The following is an 18,656-nucleotide window of genomic DNA, read 5'->3' on the forward strand; positions in this document are numbered from 1 at the left end:
GGGTGATGGATGAGCGCACGCAACTGTCAGGCTGCACTGGAGTGTGGAACAAATTGCCAGCTTCTCTCTTGTCAAGGACTGGGCCTGCCTAGTGCATGATGGATGAGCCTCCTGTGCCGCTGGGCTAGTAGGGGCATGGCGGGGGCTTTGTGATTTAAAATGTGGTTGCATTGATCTTCTCCTTTCTTTCTTCCTTCCAGAGCCTGGCCAAATGGGAAAGTGAGAACAAAATGGTCTGTGAACAAAGGTTGCTGAAAGGGGAAGGGCCCAAGACCGGCTGGTCTAGGGAAATGACCAACGATGGAGAACTCATTCTGGTAGGCTGGCCTCTGCAAGTAAAGGGTTAAACGCCCCCCCCCCCCCATTGCTGTGAACCCCCTTTGCTTTCTGGCACAGGGTGGTTAAGCTCCAGTTGCGAATGCAAGAGTTGCCCAGGGAGTGAATGCCCCTGTCTACACTACAACTGCAATAGTGTTTTGTAACCAGCTTGCGACGCTCTCCTCTGAGCGGTGGCCCTCTGGTCACCCGTGTTTATGGGTTGGCTGCCTGACTAGTGCATTCTGGGACAGCCTGGGCAGCGCTCCCATAGTGCCTCAGGAGAGAGTGCCCGGGGCACCTGCATCGCCTGAAGCAATGCATTCTGGGAAGAAGGAGGCCCAACCCAACTGGTTGTACTGGGAGATGATCCTGCCTACATTGCAAACAACCAGTGTGCTGGACTGGGTAGGGCTTTCCAACAACTCCCCGCCCAGAGACTCCATCCCACGGGGTCACGTTGAGCCCAGTGCATGCTGGGACAGGGCTTTGGCCTGACTCCAGTGCCTTGCACCTTGTGCAGTCGTTTACACCTGCACCGCCCAGCCGGCACTGGTGTAAATGGCTGCCCGAGGTGAAGGGTGTGTGTGCTGAGGGAAGGGGCTTACCCTGCAGTGTAGACGTACCCTCAGTGATCCAGCTCTGAGCAGTCGTCTGTGGGGTCTGCTGCCTTTGCTCATTTCCCCTCTTGCTGTTCCAGACCATGACAGCCGACGACGTGATCTGCACACGGATCTACATCAGGGAGTGATACGCCCCGCTGGGCAGCGGCGGGTACTCCTGGCACCGCCGCCTTCCCGCTTGCCAATTGCAGTCTCTCCGCTGACCTTCAGTAACCATTCCGCTGGACTCCAGAGTATCCCGTTTACATGATGCAGGCCAGCGGCACTGCTCCACTTCATATTCCACTATCAGCCTGTCTCCTTCCCCCTCCCGCTGCTCCTCCCACAGCCTCTCTTTGTCCATGCAGCCCACAGAGCAATGTGAACTCCTCCCAGGCCCTCGTCCAAGTGGGTGACACAGAGGGTCACCATGTATCCACCCCCACCTCTGCTAGAGATGACGCTAACGAAGCTGTCACTCCCAGCCACAGGGGATTTGCCTGATTTGTGCCAAGATGGGTAAGGGGCCCTCTCAGCCAGTTCACGGTGGGCTCTGGAGAATGCTCATCTTGGTCTGTGCTCTGCTCGGAGATGACCCTGAGCCAAAGCCTGCTTTCCATCAGCTTTGGTGGGCTTTGGATCAGGCCCATGTCCTGAGCAAACCCAGCCGTGCCTTGAAGTCACGGGAATCAGGATGTGAATTAGCAGCCCAGGGCTTGCTGGGCAGAGGGTTCTGCTTTGCCACTTCTTACCGATTTTTGGGCTCCTGGAGTATGAGCCAGGTTATGACAATGAGGGCCACTCCGCACTGATTTAGCCACCAGCTGCCAAAATGCTTGGCAGTTCTGAGATGCGTCTGCATTTCCAGGTGCTGTATCCCCAAGACCTGATTTTGGGTTATTCCATTCCTGCAAGTGAAGCTGAGGTGTGGGGGAATGGGTTCAGGTGGCTTTGCCCTCCTCGTATTCTGGTGCTGTGCCCAGCCCACGCTGTAAGTTAGAGCAGCCTTAGGGCTGCTCTTCATTGTCCTCTGCCCTCATGGCCTCCCAAATGCAGGGAGTACCTGTAGTGCACTGCACACTGGCAATACCCCCAATTTCCTCTTCTCTGGGAGCAGGGCTAGTGGAGACCCCTTACCCCTGTGGGAGGCCCACTGGCAGTTGTACTAGAGGCATGAATTTAAACCGGCACAGACCCATTGGTGCATGCTTTCAAACCAGAATAAGAGTGTCCACACGCAGGAGTTTGCCCTGATTAAAGTGAACTGGTTTTAAAACCGATTTCAGTTCAACTGGTGCAACTTTCCTGTGTAGACAAGATCTTCATTCCCGTGGGACAAACAGCTTAGCAGCAGTGCGCTGAGGAGATCAGATTCCCTTCTAGAGTGGGTCTGAAGGGGTGGATTGTACTTGAACTGTGGGCAAATGGAGCACTGATTCTTTTCCCCACCCTTTATTTGCCCTGTCTCTGGATGGAATTTACCCCTGTGCGCAAAGCCTGTGTGTAACCACCCTGATGCCGCACAATGCTTTGTCCTCCTGTAATAGGAAAAGCCCACCCCAAGGCTCAGGTATCCCAGTCCTGGGTTCAGTTCCCACACTTGACCAATGTAGGGTGATCAATTCCAGGTGCTGCATGGGATGGGTTTTTTTTCCATGCAAAAAATATCAACAGACACAACATTTCAGGTTTTAATTAAAAAAATAATAATCCTTTTTCAATAAAACCTCAAATGTTTGAACAATTTTTTTTCCATAAACATTTCCAGTGCATTGGAAAGCCCTTACCCACGGCAGACGGGGAATGTCCCGATGGGCATATTTCAGGGCTCTCTTATGGTTTTATATGCATCACCAAAATACCATTCAAAACGGAGTGTCTGGGAGTGAATTGGTGCATTGGCTTTGAGTCGGCCTTGTCTTCAGAGGTACATTGCACTGGGAGGCTGTGAGTTTAGCTTGGCCTCTGCTACACCTGATTGAAATTTTGGCAACAAGAAAGGTTATTTCTGGGTTTTGTTTTTTTTTTGATTGTGGTCAAGAAATGGCCTTTTTTAAGGGGCAATTTGAGTGAAAAAGTGTTCATTTAAATTTTTTCCCCCGTGTTACAGTGGAATCCCTAATTGATGAACTAATTTGAGACAGAGGAGCCCATAAAATTAAAAAGTTCATACAATTGAGCCTCTCAAAGTGGCAGTACATACGACGTGTAAATTATAATATGGTATAATGCACCAGGAGCTTCAGGAGGCCTGAAAAAAGCATGTGTGGGCCGGGGGGTCTATCACAACCTGAGCGCAGCAGCTTTGGTAAGACAGTGCTGGGTTTTCTGGCTGGGTTTAAGACCCCTGGCGACCCCCTCTGCTTCAAGCACTGCCCTTGTTGCTTTCTTCTTGTCCGGCAGGCAACCTGCAAAGTGATTCCTGGTGCATTGAAGGTATCGGAATGGGAAGGGACTTGGTATAACTGGTCCCTTGGAGGGCTGGGCTTCGTAAAACCAACATTATGCTGCCTTGCATGTGACTTACTGCATAGGCTTGTGCACAGGGGTAATTCACCCCCCTCCGAGACACCTTCCCCCTCCCACATCGCGTCCATCCGGACAACAAGAGTTTCAAGGTGAAAAGTGGAAAGTGCTTTTTAAAAAAAACAAACAAGAACCTGGCATTGATTTTATTTTATACAGAATATTTTTCCATATTCCTGTAGGAAGAAGCTGTAACCTAGTTGAGATGCATTCCTCTTCCCATGTAGGGCCTTGTGCTTTCTCGCTCCTCTCTCAGTAGTTGCAACTTTTTCTGAGTATTTATTTGTTAATATTTTATTAAAAAGGAAATCCTGAACAAGCCCGTCTCCTGCAGGTCTGCGCAGCGTTGGATCTTGCCTGGAACACAATGTCCTTCCGACCCAACTCTCTCTAATAAACGGTTGATGAACGTCTGTCTTGTCCTAGTTGTTCCTGGAAATCGCCAGGGGTGAAAATCACCAGCTCCGCTAGCCCACTCTTGAGACCCTTGATTCCTTTTGGCACAGTTCTGGCAGCATCGCGTATGGGGATATTTTTCTGCTAGTGGGGTGGGGTAAAAGGTGCCAAGCTGAACAAAGCCTGGAGTCTTGTGGCAGTAGCTAGGTCAGCATGGGCTGGCCACTCCCAGGGGCTCAGAGGTCCGATCTCCTGTCCCCTGCCGAAGCCTGAGCGAGTTTGGACCCCCTGCTCCGGATTCAGGCCCAGCTCAGGTTTGAACTGGAAGGGTTGCTCCTGTGATGATGCAGAGTTTGATGCTACTGCAGGGCCAGATTGAGCTCTGGCCCAGCACAGATTGAGCTCTGGCCCAGGCAGCGGCTCCTGCTCGAGGGAATGGGGTGGAATTAAAGGAAGGTAAAGCGTGGGCTGGAGGAGGTGGAGGAGAGCAAGACGTGGTGACAGGACTGAAGCTTGGGCACTTTAGACCTAGGTGGGACGATGCACCTGCGAACATGCTGCAGAGGGCAGGCCTGTGCTCAGCAGTGTGGGAGAAGCAATGGGGAAGGGTCCTCTTCCCCCCCAATCTCCACTTGCCATCCTCATCTGAGAGGAAGGGGGCAAGGCCACGGCCACGCACTGCCCATATGAGTCACTTAATTCCGCATCTGAGAGATGGGGATAATATGATCCTTTTTTGTGATTTTCCTGCTGGAGCCCATGAGCTCTTTGGGGACTGGACTTTGTACAGCCCATAGCACTCCGGGATCTTGCTCTCAGGAGGGGCGCTGGTGGAACCCCAGTAATAACAATCCCTTTGCCTGGTGCCCTGTTCTAGAGCTGTTTCCAGCCTGGCTTGAAATGTCCCGAGGGGGCGGTGGGGTACGAGGCTCTTTCAATCTCTCTCTTTCCCCTTCCCCCGTTTACTCTCCGATTCCTGGAACGGGCACGGCCAGGACCCCTGGCTGTAAAATCGCTTCCTTTGATTCTAATTACAACATGAGCTCTTCCAGCCCGGCTGGCCCGAAGTGTAACAACAATCAAAGAGCACGCAGGGGTCCAGAGGGTGCTGAAAAGACCCAGCTAATTCCAGCCCTGCCAACCGCCTGGGGAAAAGACACAAATGCTGCATTGTTAGCCTGAGACCAACTAGATTCCTGCTCGCTTCCCGGCCAGGCTGCGCTTCCAAGGAGGATCTGATTCGATCCTCCCTGGTTGTTCCTCTTTTATTAGCTTGCTGGACTCAGCTTGGCCTCTCGAATTGGGCTGGGATTCCACGGACTGAGGCATCCGGCTGGAGATCACACACTGAGAATCGCCTCACCCTACCATGGTCCACATCCAAAGGGGGCTGTGGCACCAGCCCTGACCCCCAAGCAGATCGGGTGCCCTGGAATGCTGCCCGTCTTTCTTTGCCCCATTGAGTGGCAGTGGGCCAGATCCTCAGCTGCTGTAAATCAGTATTGACATGGATGGAGCAAGGCCGATTTACAACCAGTGAGGATCCAGGCTTTTCTTTTGCCCTTCTGCATGTTGGATCAGTGTACTCTGAAGGCAGAATTTGGCAGGTGTGAGTACCCCTTTAAGAGCAGGGCATGATGGGAGCCCCTGCAGGGGTATAAAACAGAGCACTGAGACCTCCCGCTCACTCTGGTGGTGACTGTGATGAAGGGGAATGTAATGCCTGTATCTTGGATATTGAGCCAGGTCCTTCAAAGCTGCCCCACAAGCCTCAGTATCTTGAGCCAAAGAGTTAAGTGATGGCAAATCCTATGGATTGGGGATGCGAGGGGATTCTAAATTTGGGGGTACTCTCTGCTTTTTGGACAAAGATCCTCTGTCTGGCTGTGAATTCTGTAAAGTTTGTGCCATGTGTCTAGAGTGCCAGGTGTATCTTAGTGAATCAGCTGGGTGCAGAGAATTTGGGGACAGCCCCCCTAGCTGCACTCAGCAGCCGTTTCAGTTTAAAGGGGAGTTTTCCAAGCACATGTCAAACAGGAGCTGAGTCTTCTTGGAAACCTGAGCACCTCCAAATGGGATGCTTATTAAGTTTGCAGATGATACCAAACTGGGAGGGATTGCAACTGCTTTGGAGGACAGGGTCATAATTCGAAATGGTCTGAGGTAAACCGGATGAAGTTTAATAAAGGCAAATGCAAAGTGCTCCACTTAGGAAGGAACAATCAGTTTCACACACACAGAATGGGAAGAGACTGTCTAGGAAGGAGTATGGCGGAAAGAGATCTAGGGGTTATAGTGGACCACAAGCTAAATATGAGTCAACTGTGTGATGCTGCTGCAAAAAAAGGAAACGTGATTCTGCGATGCATTAACAGGTGTGTTGTGAGCAAGACATGTCATTCTTCTGCTCTTCTCCGCGCTGCTTAGGCCTCAACTGGAGTATTGTGTCCAGTTCTGGCACCACATTTCAAGAAAGATGTCGAGAAATTGGAGAGGGTCCAGAGAAGAGCAACAAGAATGATTAAAGGTCTTGAGAACATGACCTATGAAGGAAGGCTGAAAGAACTGGGTTTATTTAGTTTGGAAAAGAGAAGACTGAGAGGGGACATGATAGCAGTTTTCAGGTATCTAAAAGGGTGTCATCAGGAGGAGGGAGAAAACTTGTTCACCTTAGCCTCTAAGGATAGAACAAGAAGCAATGGGCTTAAACTGCAGCAAGGGAGATTTAGGTTGGACATTAGGAAAAAGTTCCTAACTGTCAGGGTAGTTAAACACTGGAATAAATTGCCTAGGGAGGTTGTGGAATCTCCATCTCTGGAGATATTTAAGAGTAGGTTAGATAAATGTCTATCAGGGATGGACTAGACAGTATTTGGTCCTGCCATGAGGGCAGGGGACTGGACTCGATGATCTCTCGAGGTCCTTTCCAGTCTTAGAGTCTATCAGCCTAGGGACTGGGGCAGGATTCTCTGTCCTCTCCCCAGTGCTTAGCGCTGGGCTTCAGCTTTGTCCTGTTCAGAGGCCAGCTGCAGCAGTCACAGCTGGGTCTGCCCTGCCTCGGTTGCCAACCCTCCAGGATTGCCCAGGAAGCTCCAAGAATTAATGATTACTCTTTAATGAAAGATTATGTCATGTGATGAGATCTCCAGGAATATGTCCAACCAAACTTGGTAACTCCTTCCCTGAGGCCTTCCAGGTCTTCAGTCTTGTGGGTTTCAGGCTGTCAGGTGAAACAATAACGCGACCTTCTCTCTCTAGATCAGCCTGGGGAGGGGGGTGCGCACCCCCCTTTAAACCCTCTGGAATCCAGCTCCCAAGTCATCCTCTTCCTGACCCTCCAGTCTCTCTCCTGCTATGGCTTTGTCAGGGGTTTGTCCTGTTTTCTCAGAGGCCCGTTCCGCATTTACACTCTCCTATTCGGAAGCAGCCCCTGAAATAATTAAACCATTTGTCACGGTGGGAACCGCTTTCCTTTCTGAAAGGCTGGTTGCCTGCCCGGACCTCCTCCCCACCTCCACCTGCCCTGCCAGGGCCGCTGCATGGCCTGTAAAGCCTCCTGCTTGGGCTTTCTTTGCCCCAGTGCCCTAGGGGATTGCATTCCACTTTTCCTTGCTGGGGGAGCGGAGAGGGGTGGGAGCTGGGGAGGAGATTTAATTCCCAGCATACTGAGGCACTGAAAGGCTGCCGAGTCCAAGCTCTGCAGGCCTCAGTGCCCCTAAAGAGTCAGCTAATGCCCTCTTGGACCAGCTTTACTGCCTCCTGGGCTGACTCTTAATAACATCTGCAGAGCCAAGCGGGGAGCACAGGTCTCTGCCAGACACAGGAGATCAAGTCCAGTGCGTGCGATGTCATGCCGCAAGCAGGACGCCATTTTGAGGAGCTCCTCACCCCCTCCAGCAACCTGGCACGCATTGTGCGAGGCCAGGTCGTGTTGCCGGTGGGGATGGAGTAGCCTGCTTTTCAGAATGGCACCTTCCAGGCGTGATACCGGACACGGGCCGAACCATAGAAAAACAGGCTCACAACCAGATGAGCTGCCTGTCCGCTCAAGAATTCCTGTTGTACTGTCGTCCCCTCTGCCAAGCAGCAGCCGGTCTATGGGGCAGGTGGCCTTACATCTTCATTTCTTGTTGGAGAAGTTAATGAGGCAGAATCTGGGGATCTGCTTAGCGAAACTTGCTTGTTCAGACTTTATAGCCTAGCCCTGGAAGAGAGGTGGTTGCAAACGGCACTTGGGCAATCCTTTCTTTGAGAAACCTCGCCCCAGAGCCCAGGGAGCAACTCTGCACCCCAAACTGACTCTACTTAGAGTGATTAAGGCAGAGTGCAAACCTCCTTGCTATGTGGAAGAACTGCCCCTAGAAGAAACAGTATCACAGAATTAACCCCAATGCAGCATTTCTTCCAAGACTAAAAACTTGCTCACACACCTGCCAAGAAAATGAATTTATAAGACCATGTGAAACAGTGCCATCTGGTGACCCCCCCCATAACAAATACTTATCACAGCTCAGCCCTGGGAGTTCTCTGTCTCCAGGGCTAATAGAACCAAAATGGTGGATCCAGTCACCCTCTTCCTCCACATGCTGCGGAAGCTTTGATAGAAATGTTGCGATTTCAGGCCCATTTCAAGTAAAGGCTTTGTAGGTTTATGCTGGGAAATATGGGGAGGCGAGGGCTCTGTGTGTTCTGTGGCTTGGTGATTCTGCCTTAATAAAATGTACTTAGCTCAGAGCAGGGAGGGAATGGCCATGCATAATTGCATCCGTCTTCATGTTGTCTTTGCACAGAGGCATGTTTAGTTAGATCAAAGCCAGATTATGCTGGAGAAACTGGATGAGAACAAAGAACCAGCCCTTTAAAGATTACATCAGGGAGTTTCTCCCGGCTCTCAGGGTGTGTGCCAGATGCACTTTCCCTGAAAATAAAGCCTAGAGATGATTTCCTGACTGCCATTGTCCTGACAAGAGGAGGGAATGGGTGCAGGGACTGGGAGTCAGAACACCTGGGTTCTTTTCCCAGGTCTAGGAGGGTGGAGTCATCTAGTAGTTAGAGCAGTGGGGACTGGGAGTCAGGACAACTGGTTTTTGTTTTCTTCCCACCCACTCCCCACACCAGATCTGGGTCGGGAGCACGATCTAAATATTTGTTAGACTGGGCAGGCTGAGGAATCAGAAGGATGAACAGGGTCTATTCCCAGGTCTGGAAGGGGAGTATGGTCTAGTGGTTGGCGAGGGGTTGTGTGTTTTTGTATGTTGGGGGAACTGCAGGGTTCTAGTCCCTCCTTTTTGTTGCCCTGGCCATGTTCCTTCGCCTCCTTGTGCCTGTGTTTAGTGGGATGGGGGATATACTCGTATCTGGTGGGGGTGTAGAGGAAAGAACTTGGAGATCTTCAGACGAAACGCACCAGAGACACGAATAACGCCAATAGCTATTCCTGAAATGCTCATGAAAAGTTACCCTCAGGCGAGCAACCCCACTGACTTCAGCGTGACTCCTCTGTAACTGAACTCAGCCTGTAAAGTCAACTCCAGCATCTCGTGACTCCCAGGTTGTATAAGGGGGTATTTGGGTTGGGATGTGGCTTGATCTGTCAATTGTTCTTACTGTTTCCATTTGAAGGCTAATGAACTGGACAGCTGGAAGCAAACAAGACTCCCCTCCTGTTTCTTCTGGGGGCTTCTGGACAAGGGTGCTGGAACCTTTGTAGACGTGGGGGGGCCAAGGCAAAAGCATCTCCTCCCTCTCTGTGGTTGGCTGCTCATGCGATGAGCCAGCTGCCCTCTCTTCTGGCACCACACCATTCACCAGCGGGCGGAAGGTGTAATTGCAACGCCTCCCCAGCAGAATCTATTATTCTGTGGGGGAACAAAAATCTCTGGGGACATGAATTCTGCGCTTATGTTTCATTTGTTAAAAAGGAGGGGGGCATCACCCCCTGGTTCTGGTGCTTCTGGGTAATGGAGAATGCACTGAACAGTGGCCCCAAAGGCTTATGAGTAGCAGAGAATGTGGTGCTGGGTCCAGGCAGGAGCAGGTTTGGGTCTGTGGGTTTCTGTTTCAAGGAATCTCTTTAAAATGTGTCTGTGCTGCCGTGTGCCATTGAGCCTGGGGAGGGGCTGACCGAGAGGATGTTTTGTTTCTTCTCTGGGGCTAGAGTTAATCCGAAACCACAGGGCCTGGTTTGACTCTGACTTACACAGGTGTTAATCAGGTGCCTCATCAGTGATTCCAGTGGTTCAAGGATTTTACTCTGGGGATGCAGGGCCTGATCCAAAACCCACTGAAGCTGATGGAGTGACTGCTGTTGTGTCTCCTGCAGTCTGGGGAAAATCAGGCCCAGAGTGCATGTGCACGGGGAGTAAATTAACAGCCATATGTGTCTCTGAGGGATGGCCAGACCTCTGGTGATATGTTTGCAGGGAGCATGCAATGAAGAAAATCACCGCCAACCCCTGCCCAAGTCAGGTTTCCCTGCTCACTCGGGTGTGTCGCTGGATTGTGTGCTGTCATTTTGCCATCAGCCTTGGCACTGAGATCACTGCAGTCTGGTACACAAAGGAGAATTCTTCCTCCTGGGTTGTTGATTGTGTTAATACTGGCTGGGAGTTGAACCATTTGGAAAGGGAAGGTTGTCAGAATGCATTTCTCTGACACACAGCACGGGGACACTGGAGCCAGCCTGTGACACACACGCTTGCCCGGATCAGAAACTTTTTGCAAGTTTGTCTGTCTTTTTCGCACTGGTTCATTAGACTCAAGACCAAGGGTATCGAAAGCAGCTAGAAGAGATGGTCTTGTTGTGATTAAGGCGTGGAGATCTACCTTCAAATAGGGCCCATGATCAGTTCTCCATGTCCACTAAAGGTAGAACAAGAAGCAATGGTCTTCATCTGCAGCAGGGGTGATTTCAGTTCATTGTTATAGGAAAAGCTTTCTCACTGTAACTCCCCGGTCTCTCCTTCAGAGGAGTTCAGCTCTGGGAGAGGCACCCAGGGAGGTATGTGGTATCCCAATCAGTGGAGGTTTTTAAGAACAAGAGTTGGACAAACACCCCTTGGTTTACGTGGCCCTGCCTCCATTTCTGTGATTCTGAGCAACAAAGCTGCCTCCTAAGAACTTCCCATGCTCCATCCCTGGCCGGGTCTCTAGTCCCTACGGGTGGGGAGCGCTTCCCTGTATGGCGACAAAGGGTTTTTCACATGAGGTGAACTGGGCCTAATGGGCCACATGAGGTGAACTGAATCTAATCTCCCTCCGGTGATCTTAGACCCACAGCAGCCTGGGGAGACAGAGTCCTGCTCTCCCAGCCCTAAGAGAGGGAGAGAGAAAAGAGTAATGGGGCCCCTCCACGCCCTCTTTCATCCCTCCCAGACAAAGCCAGGCAGCGTTCTCTCCCGCCTTGATGGGAATGGTTTTCAGCAGCCCCCTTTCTCCCAGGCGCCTGTGTCACAGGACCTGCCCCCTTCTGCCCCCGGGCTGGTCCATCATTGCTTTGTGCGACGCTTACCGAGTGCTGTTTTAATTAACTTTCTCTCTGAAATGGATTGATTGTGGTGTCCCGTGTGGCAGGAGGGAGGCTGTAATGTGGATGCACCATCAGGCAGTTCTCCCGCCTGTATATTCTCTGCAGGAAGTTGCTGGATGCAACCCCTATCTCTCTCTTACTCCCTAGCGCCTTCCCCATCTTCCTCTAGGCTCTCGCTCGCCTGATGCATGAGGAGGGATGGACACCATTTAAAGGGGTACCTAGTCATTTTGAACCCACATGGTTCCACTTTCAACACATGTATTCTGTGGGTCCCCATCCCAGTCCCTGCTGGAAGTGATCCAGTCCAGAGCGTCTCTTTCAGCCCAGCTCCTCGCCCGCTCAGGAACTCACTAACATCCCAGGGCTCTGAATCTCTCCCCTCTCTGCAGGTAAATGATCCCCTGTCTCCTCTTTAACCTGGGAAAAGCGCTGCCCTCCTGCAGGAAGTGAAAATCGGCTTTAAATAAACCTCGTCTGGAATGGCGCTTCCGAGGGCTGGGGAAATGGCTATCCCCAAATCGCAACCCACTCCTCCTTCATGAGCTGTTCACCTATTAGCAGGGCCTGCTTAAAGAGACGGACTCCCTGGTGGGTGCTGTTGGCCTAAGAACTGAAGCCACCTCTTGGCACCTAAGAGATGGCACCTACTGAGAAAATGGCTCACACCTCTGTTTGCTCCTGGGAAAGCAAACTAGCTGCACCACTTAGTTGACTAAAGTAGTCCTGCAGTCACCCCTCCTCCCCACATGGTATAGCTGGGGGCTATTCTGATTTTTCAGAGGAGGGAAACTGAGGCACAGAGTGATGCTACAATTTGCGCCCATGGGCACCCAGCAAGGCTGAGCCAGGAACAGACCACAGGAGTCCTGACTCCCAGCCCCTTGCTCTGAACATGTAGGCTACATTTCTTCCCAACCTTGAGATTGGAACCCAGGTGTCCTGACTGGCTAACCGCTGTTCTAACCACTAGCCCATGCTGCCACTCTAGACCCAAGCCCTCTATCTGATAGGGTCAAAGTTAAGGCCAGGCAAACCAGTTGGGATGAAATAAGAATTCCACCCTACCTCCCCCGGGCCCTCCAATCAAACTTATCCTGAACTGTTTCTGAGTTCTCAGGAGCACGAATGGTTAACTCGTGAAATGTCTCCTTCGCTACGGGAGTCACCCAGAGGGTGAGGAGTTTGTTGGATCTGAATCTAAATACTGTGACAGGTGAGGAAGGGTTTGTGAGTCGGATGCAGCACTAGAAATCAGGACTCCTGAGTTCCCTTCCCAGCTCTGCGCTATGTCACGGTGAAAATGTCACTCCGAGAACTGTCAAGGTGCTTGCTGGAACGGAACCCCGGCAGATCACTGAGAGCCTGCGTTCGGGGTGCAGGACACCTGGGTCCCTTCTCCAATTCTGCATTGTGACGTTAATGAAATGCCCCCAAACCTGTCTTTGGGGGTGTTTGTTAGAACCAGATCACTATGGCCACAGGGCTATGGGCTAACACCTGTGACCCGGACGTCTGGGTTCACTGTGGAGTCCTTCCCTGGCTCTGCTCTCCCTTGCTGTCTTTGGGCCTGTGACAAGGGGCAGATGGTGTCTGGGAGAATAATGCCCTGAGTATGTGTCCATTGCAAAGTTGGGCTTTGCCCCAGTTCGGCAAAGTGGCAAAATGCCTGGCTGTGGAACTCGGGTGCGAGTCGCTCACATCCTGCAGGTCGGCATGCCAAGGTGGGTTAATGACAGGCTAACGTAGCCGGGCCGTGGTTGGATGGGAAAGGAGGGGGCCTCATCAGGCAGGCTCCGAGAGGGTTGCTGGGGAATTTGATCTGCAAAGGGCCCCCTGGTCTTGTGGCTCATGCACTCGCTCTGGGAATGTTCACGCATGGCAGGACCCGGAGAATTTCCAACCTGTGAGTGGGGGATGAGCTGGGCTGGTGACAGGGGTGGGTGAGCTGTAGCCAGAGCAAGCTCAGGGTTGCAAAAAACTGCGTATGCATCAATCCTCAGCCTGACATGGGGCACAATACACAGAATGCTGCACGCAGGCACCGTACACGCCACCCAGCGAGAGAGATGCAACCACACATGTAGACAACAAGGCTGGACAGACACACCTCACAAAAATAAAGACACGTGTATATGTGTGTGTGTATATATATACACACACAGCCACAACAGGCACACCCAGACTCACGCAATGAAACACAGTGCGTCTCACACACACTCCTGCTGTCCCGTCCCTTTCCAACATTCCCCCGATTAAATGCACAAGGCGGGTTACAGCTTGCAGCCACACGCATCCCACCATACCCCTGGGTACAAAACTCCCACCCAAATCACTATGCACCAAACACAAACCCTCCACATGGCAATCTGTCCCACCTGCAGCTGTGACACCAACCTGCGCAGCAAACAGCAAGGAAAATGTGCTCGCAGGCACTGTCCTAGACGCCACCAGGCCTGATTCTGCTCCCACACACCCTGCCTTTTGCCGTGGCCTGGCTTCATTGCCTACAATGGACCTGTTCCCTCTTGACCTCCAGGTGACTGAGATCAGAGTCAAGCCACCATTCCTGTGCGGTGCTGGGCAGTGGCAGTCAGTCAGGTCAGCCGAGGGTCTGTGGTGGCTTCCAGCCAGACAAGAGAGTACACAAGGTGGGGGGTGGGATATCTGGGAGACGGCATGGGCAAGATCCCCAGCTGGTGTGAATCCACCTAGCTCAGAGCCAGATCCGCAGTCGGCGTCAATCTATGTCATTTCATTGACCTGATCCCTAGCAGGTGTCGCACCTCTGAAGTTGGTAGAGCCCTGTCTCTATATACACCCCCCCGAAGGACCTGACCCAATGTCCCTATCGGTTTGACAGGGAAGCCCAAACCCGCCTGCCTCCAGGACCAGGATTTGGGTTTGGATCTGGTTCTTGTCCAGTCCTTGGTCCCGGTGCATGACATGTGGAAAACCCCACCAGGTCGGAGTGCCTTTGCACTGGGGTAGGGGACAGCACGAGGGGCAGGGTGACATGACATGGATCTAGGCTCTCCCTCCGGTGTGTGTGAGATCTTCTCTCCTCGTTTCTCCCTCCGAGCAGCTCTGCCCAAATTTGCTCTGCAAAGGGCTGTTGCAATCAACGCTCGGCGTCAAATGTGAGCACAGCCCTTCGCGCCGCTTTAGCCGGGCTCATGCTGGCTGCTCCAGTCCCCTCTACTCCGGTGTAGTGAGCCTGGCTGGGAGTTCCCTGCAGAGACAGGAATGTTTATTTTATGCCCAGGAGCTGTTAGCCCGTCTCCAGCCATCCCCCAAGCTGGCACAAAGAAAGGCGACTGGCTCAAGGTTCTGTGGCAGGTGGATGCTGGGCAGATTGGCGTGAGGAGCAGAACGGATCTGGGTTCCAAGCACCTTCATGCCACTGTGCCTTCTACCCATGTTCATTCATTAGCTGGTTGCTGCTGGACTTGTTTGCCTGCTTGTGGCTTGACCTCGAGTGGAGCAACCAAGAGCGGGTAACGCCAGCTGGGAGTGGCAGGGAAAGGGGTGCCAGGAATGAGTGGTGCAATGCTGGATCCAGGAAGCATTGGGCCTGGTGTTGTGAAAGAGCATTGTAAAAAAACAAGGCCAGTCCTTTAGCAACGCCAGCAAGGCAGCCGGTTGGCACCCATGGGTTGTTTTGGGGCTCCTGTTGTGGTGGGAGCTGGGCTGAGACCCGCTGCACTCATTTCATTTCAGTCACCTAAGATCATGCTGTGCTCTGGTTACACAGGGGCTGAGCTGGATTTGAACCCAGGGAAAGGCTCTGAGACCCACTCCCACCTCCTCCCGGCCTTTCAAGGACCAGGGTCTCAGCAAGGAGCCCAGCCCCTCGCTGGATCAGGGTGTCAGGTCAACCCTGGGCCATGCTGATACAGTAAGTTCCTGTTGCTTCTGTAGGATGAAGAAGGCCTGTCTGTGTGGAGAGCCCTCGGTCACATCCTCTGCATGTCAGCTGCTCTGCAGAGCCTGTTGGCCCATTCCAATCTCTCTCTCTCTCTCTCTCTCTCTCTCACACACACACACACACACACACACACACACGCGCCCAGCGCCCATTCCAATCTCTCTCTCTCTCTCCTCTCTCACACACACACACATACACACGCCCAACCCAGCCCAGCCCACCATGGGCCCTGGGCCGGCTCGCTAGGCAGTTAAATGGGGTAAGTGTCTCATGGCTTGTGACCTTACAGGCTGTGGAGAGAGGCATTTGTGACATGCGCTCCATTTACAGAAGGAGACATTTCCCCACAATGCAGCTTTCCCCTTCCAGAGACACCAGCCTGTGTTGCTAAACGGCACGAGGGAGTGAGATGGCAAACTGAAAAGTCAAGCCGAGCCTTCCTAGGAGTGCGATGGGAGGGCTAGGTTGGTGTGAATTGTCTGTCTTTCTCTCTCTCCTTTCCGCCCACACTCTCATCTCTCTCTCCCTTCCAGAGAAATTTTTCCTTCAAAACACTTTTTCAATGAAAAATGTTCTTTTCATCAGCATGGACGTTCGTTTCCCCACAGACATGTTCCTTTTCGGCCAAAGTTCTTGGGTTTTTGGTGAGATCGGAAAAAATGTCTTGTTTTGATTCCAGCTAAGAGTACGGAGACCAGTCAAATTGCTGCCCAACCTGAAAATGTTCTGCTTTTGGAAGACGCCTTTCATTTGCCATGTGCCGAAACCCCAAAGTGTCTGGAGCTTTGGTCTCGCACCAGAAACCTGGAAACTTTGGAAGAACGTTTTTGATGGAAATTAACAGATGTATAGGAGCATAAGCTTTCGTGGGTGTGATGCAGCGGGTATTCACTCATGAAAGCTCATGCTCCAATACATCTGTTAGTCTAGAAGGTGCCACAGGACTCTGTTGCTTTTTACAGATCCAGACTAACACGCTTCCCCTCTGATATTTGATGGAAATGAAATCTTTGCTGTGGGACCAAAAAAACTTTACCAAGCTCTGCTCTGCTTCCCATCCCCTGAATCTGTGGAAATCTAGCCAGCCGCCCATCCTTTGGGGGTATCTCTCTGTCTAGCTAGGATGGTTTTACACAGTCACCCACTACTGTGGCATCTCAACATCTTCCATGAGAAATTAATGGCAATAGCGACATCTTGAACCTAGTGGACTTCTGTCCTTTCTCCCTTCTGGGGTCAAAACTTTGGATGTATTTGGCTAGAGCTTCCTGCGGGTTGCAATGCTACTTCTCCGACCTACTGTACAGGTGGGTCTCTAGCACCTGGTCTGTGAACCGTAGAAATGGGTCTGTCCGTCTACGGTCTGAATTGCCCTGAGTTTGGGGTGGTTTAGCTTTGGAGTTACGGGTTCAAGTCCTCAAAGATATCTAGGTGCATTACTCCTATAGATTCAACAGAAGTTAGGTGGCTAAATATTGTTTAGGAGCTGGGCCCCAGAGCCTGGGGTCGAGCCCAAGGTGGGGACCCCTCCTGGGTAATCTGAACCAGAAGTTGGGGTGGTATCATCAGCCCCGCTTCATGGCGGGTGCTGTGGAAGGGGAAATAACACACCTGAGAGCACAAATGGAGTCAGGAGTGGGGCTGGGACATTCACCCAGGTCTCCTGTTGCCCAGCTCAGGGCTTTGACCCCAAGACCAGCCTTGCCACTCCCTTGTGGGCTCCGGCCTATGGCTCTGCCAAAGCTTGTTCCAGCTCCAGCCCTGCCTCCCTGGTGACCTGTCGCTGCTGAGCATCAGGGTGACTCTGATTCCAGGCCAAGAGTCTCGGAAGAGGCCTTGGAAGCTGCCTGGAGCCCCGGCGAGCCGGGACAACTGCCAAATTGCGCAGCCAGCTTTCAGTCCCTCCCCTCTGCCTAATGATGGGGCTGGCTGACAAGCCTGGAGGGGGACTCAACAAGAGACATGTAGGAGGTGTCGAGGGTCCGCAGCGTGGTGGTGGGGGGGGGGCTTGTTCCCGGGCATCTGAGAACCAGGCAACTGGAGAGGGGTCACTAGAGCCTGGTTGGGCTGAGGGCTTCTTGCTTTGGGGGACTCTCACCCCCATCCCCACGGCTGCCAGGCTGACCCCCGAAGGCTCTACAGTGCCAGCTGGGGGGAGGGCTTAGGTCTGGGCCTAGAGGAGTGGGGTGCCCAAGTCAATGGGAACTGGGTGCCTCACTCCCTTAGGCAAAAATGCCCAGCTTTGGTCTCCAGGGGAAGGCTCCACACGCAGCTGAGAGGCCAGCAGGCCTTGGCTTCGGTGGGGAGGCCTGCTGGCTCCCTTTGGGCTCCTCCCTTCCCCGTGACCTCGGGGCGGTGGTGCGGCCACCCCAAGGGGATTCTGGCCCACCTCCCTGCACACCGCCGGGCGTGGCGAGAGGCTCAGGGTGGTGATGGAGGAGGCTTGCAGGCAGCGTCCCAAGCCACGCTGTTGTGACACTTTGTAATCTTAGCCCCGGGGCTGGGCTGGGTCAGCGTGACTCAAGGTGCCTTCCTGACAAAGGGCGTTCTGGAGAGAGCTTTCCGAGGCCAAAGCCCCTGCCCTGAGGAGCCTGCAGCCTGGCACGGCCGAGGATGGGCCAGGCAGGTCAATAGTTCAGCTGGAGAACGCGTGAATAGAACCCAGGAGTTCAGCGCAGCCGCGTTCCCATGAGCGGGACCCTCTCTCTGATGGCTCCCTCTCTAGGCCCCTCTCCCTTTGTCCTGCCAGTCATGCTGTCTGCCCAGGAATCGGGCCGGCGTTCCTGGAAGGGGCTGCGAGCGGCTCACGACCCTGCCAACAGGCCCACATTTCTTTTTCCCAGGCATTCTGGGGGCAGCCAGAGACTCCAAAGGCAGCCACTCCCCACAGCTTGGATCGGGTTCAAAGGCAGAGAGAACCAAGCTAATAAGCAATCCAGATACTGGCCGGGGAAACCTATTAACCAAATGACTGGTGTCAATCCCTGGAAGGAAAAGGTGGCAAGTTCAAAACTGACCAAAGGAAAGACCTCTTCACCCAGTGGGTGACTGGCCTGGGGAACTCATTGCCACTGGATGGTGTTGAGGCAAAGAACGTAACCAGATTTTGAAAAGGAACTGGACATTTACATGGATAGCAAGGCTAGCTAGATTTGTAATTCACGATGACACAGTTGTAGAAGGGATATTGAATGTCTTGTGTCAGGGTTTAAACTGAGCTCTATTAGAGATCAGAATGAGACCTGGGGTGGGGTGGGGGATTAGCCCACATTTGAAACTGTGGGGTTCTCACACCTTCCGCGGGCGCTGGCCACTTGGGAGACTAGATACCGGGTTCCTGGACCATGGGTTCTGATCCATG

The 18,656-nt window shown here is 52.7% G+C and overlaps 1 protein-coding gene across 1 annotated transcript in view; it reads left to right on the forward strand.

The window, feature by feature from the left end:
• The window catches only part of CRABP2 (cellular retinoic acid binding protein 2), a 17,618-nt gene extending 15,567 nt beyond the window's left edge, over positions 1–2,051 (forward strand). Inside the window, exons 4-5 of the mRNA XM_075071377.1 lie at positions 201–317; positions 1,016–2,051. Coding sequence (XP_074927478.1) covers positions 201–317; positions 1,016–1,066 — 168 coding nt within the window. The 3' untranslated portion in view covers positions 1,067–2,051. The remainder of the gene's footprint in view (positions 1–200; positions 318–1,015) is intronic.
• Positions 2,052–18,656: the final 16,605 nt, after the last annotated feature.

Source organism: Chelonoidis abingdonii, chromosome 11 (assembly GCF_003597395.2).
Source record: "Chelonoidis abingdonii isolate Lonesome George chromosome 11, CheloAbing_2.0, whole genome shotgun sequence".
NCBI classification, from domain to species: domain Eukaryota; kingdom Metazoa; phylum Chordata; order Testudines; family Testudinidae; genus Chelonoidis; species Chelonoidis abingdonii.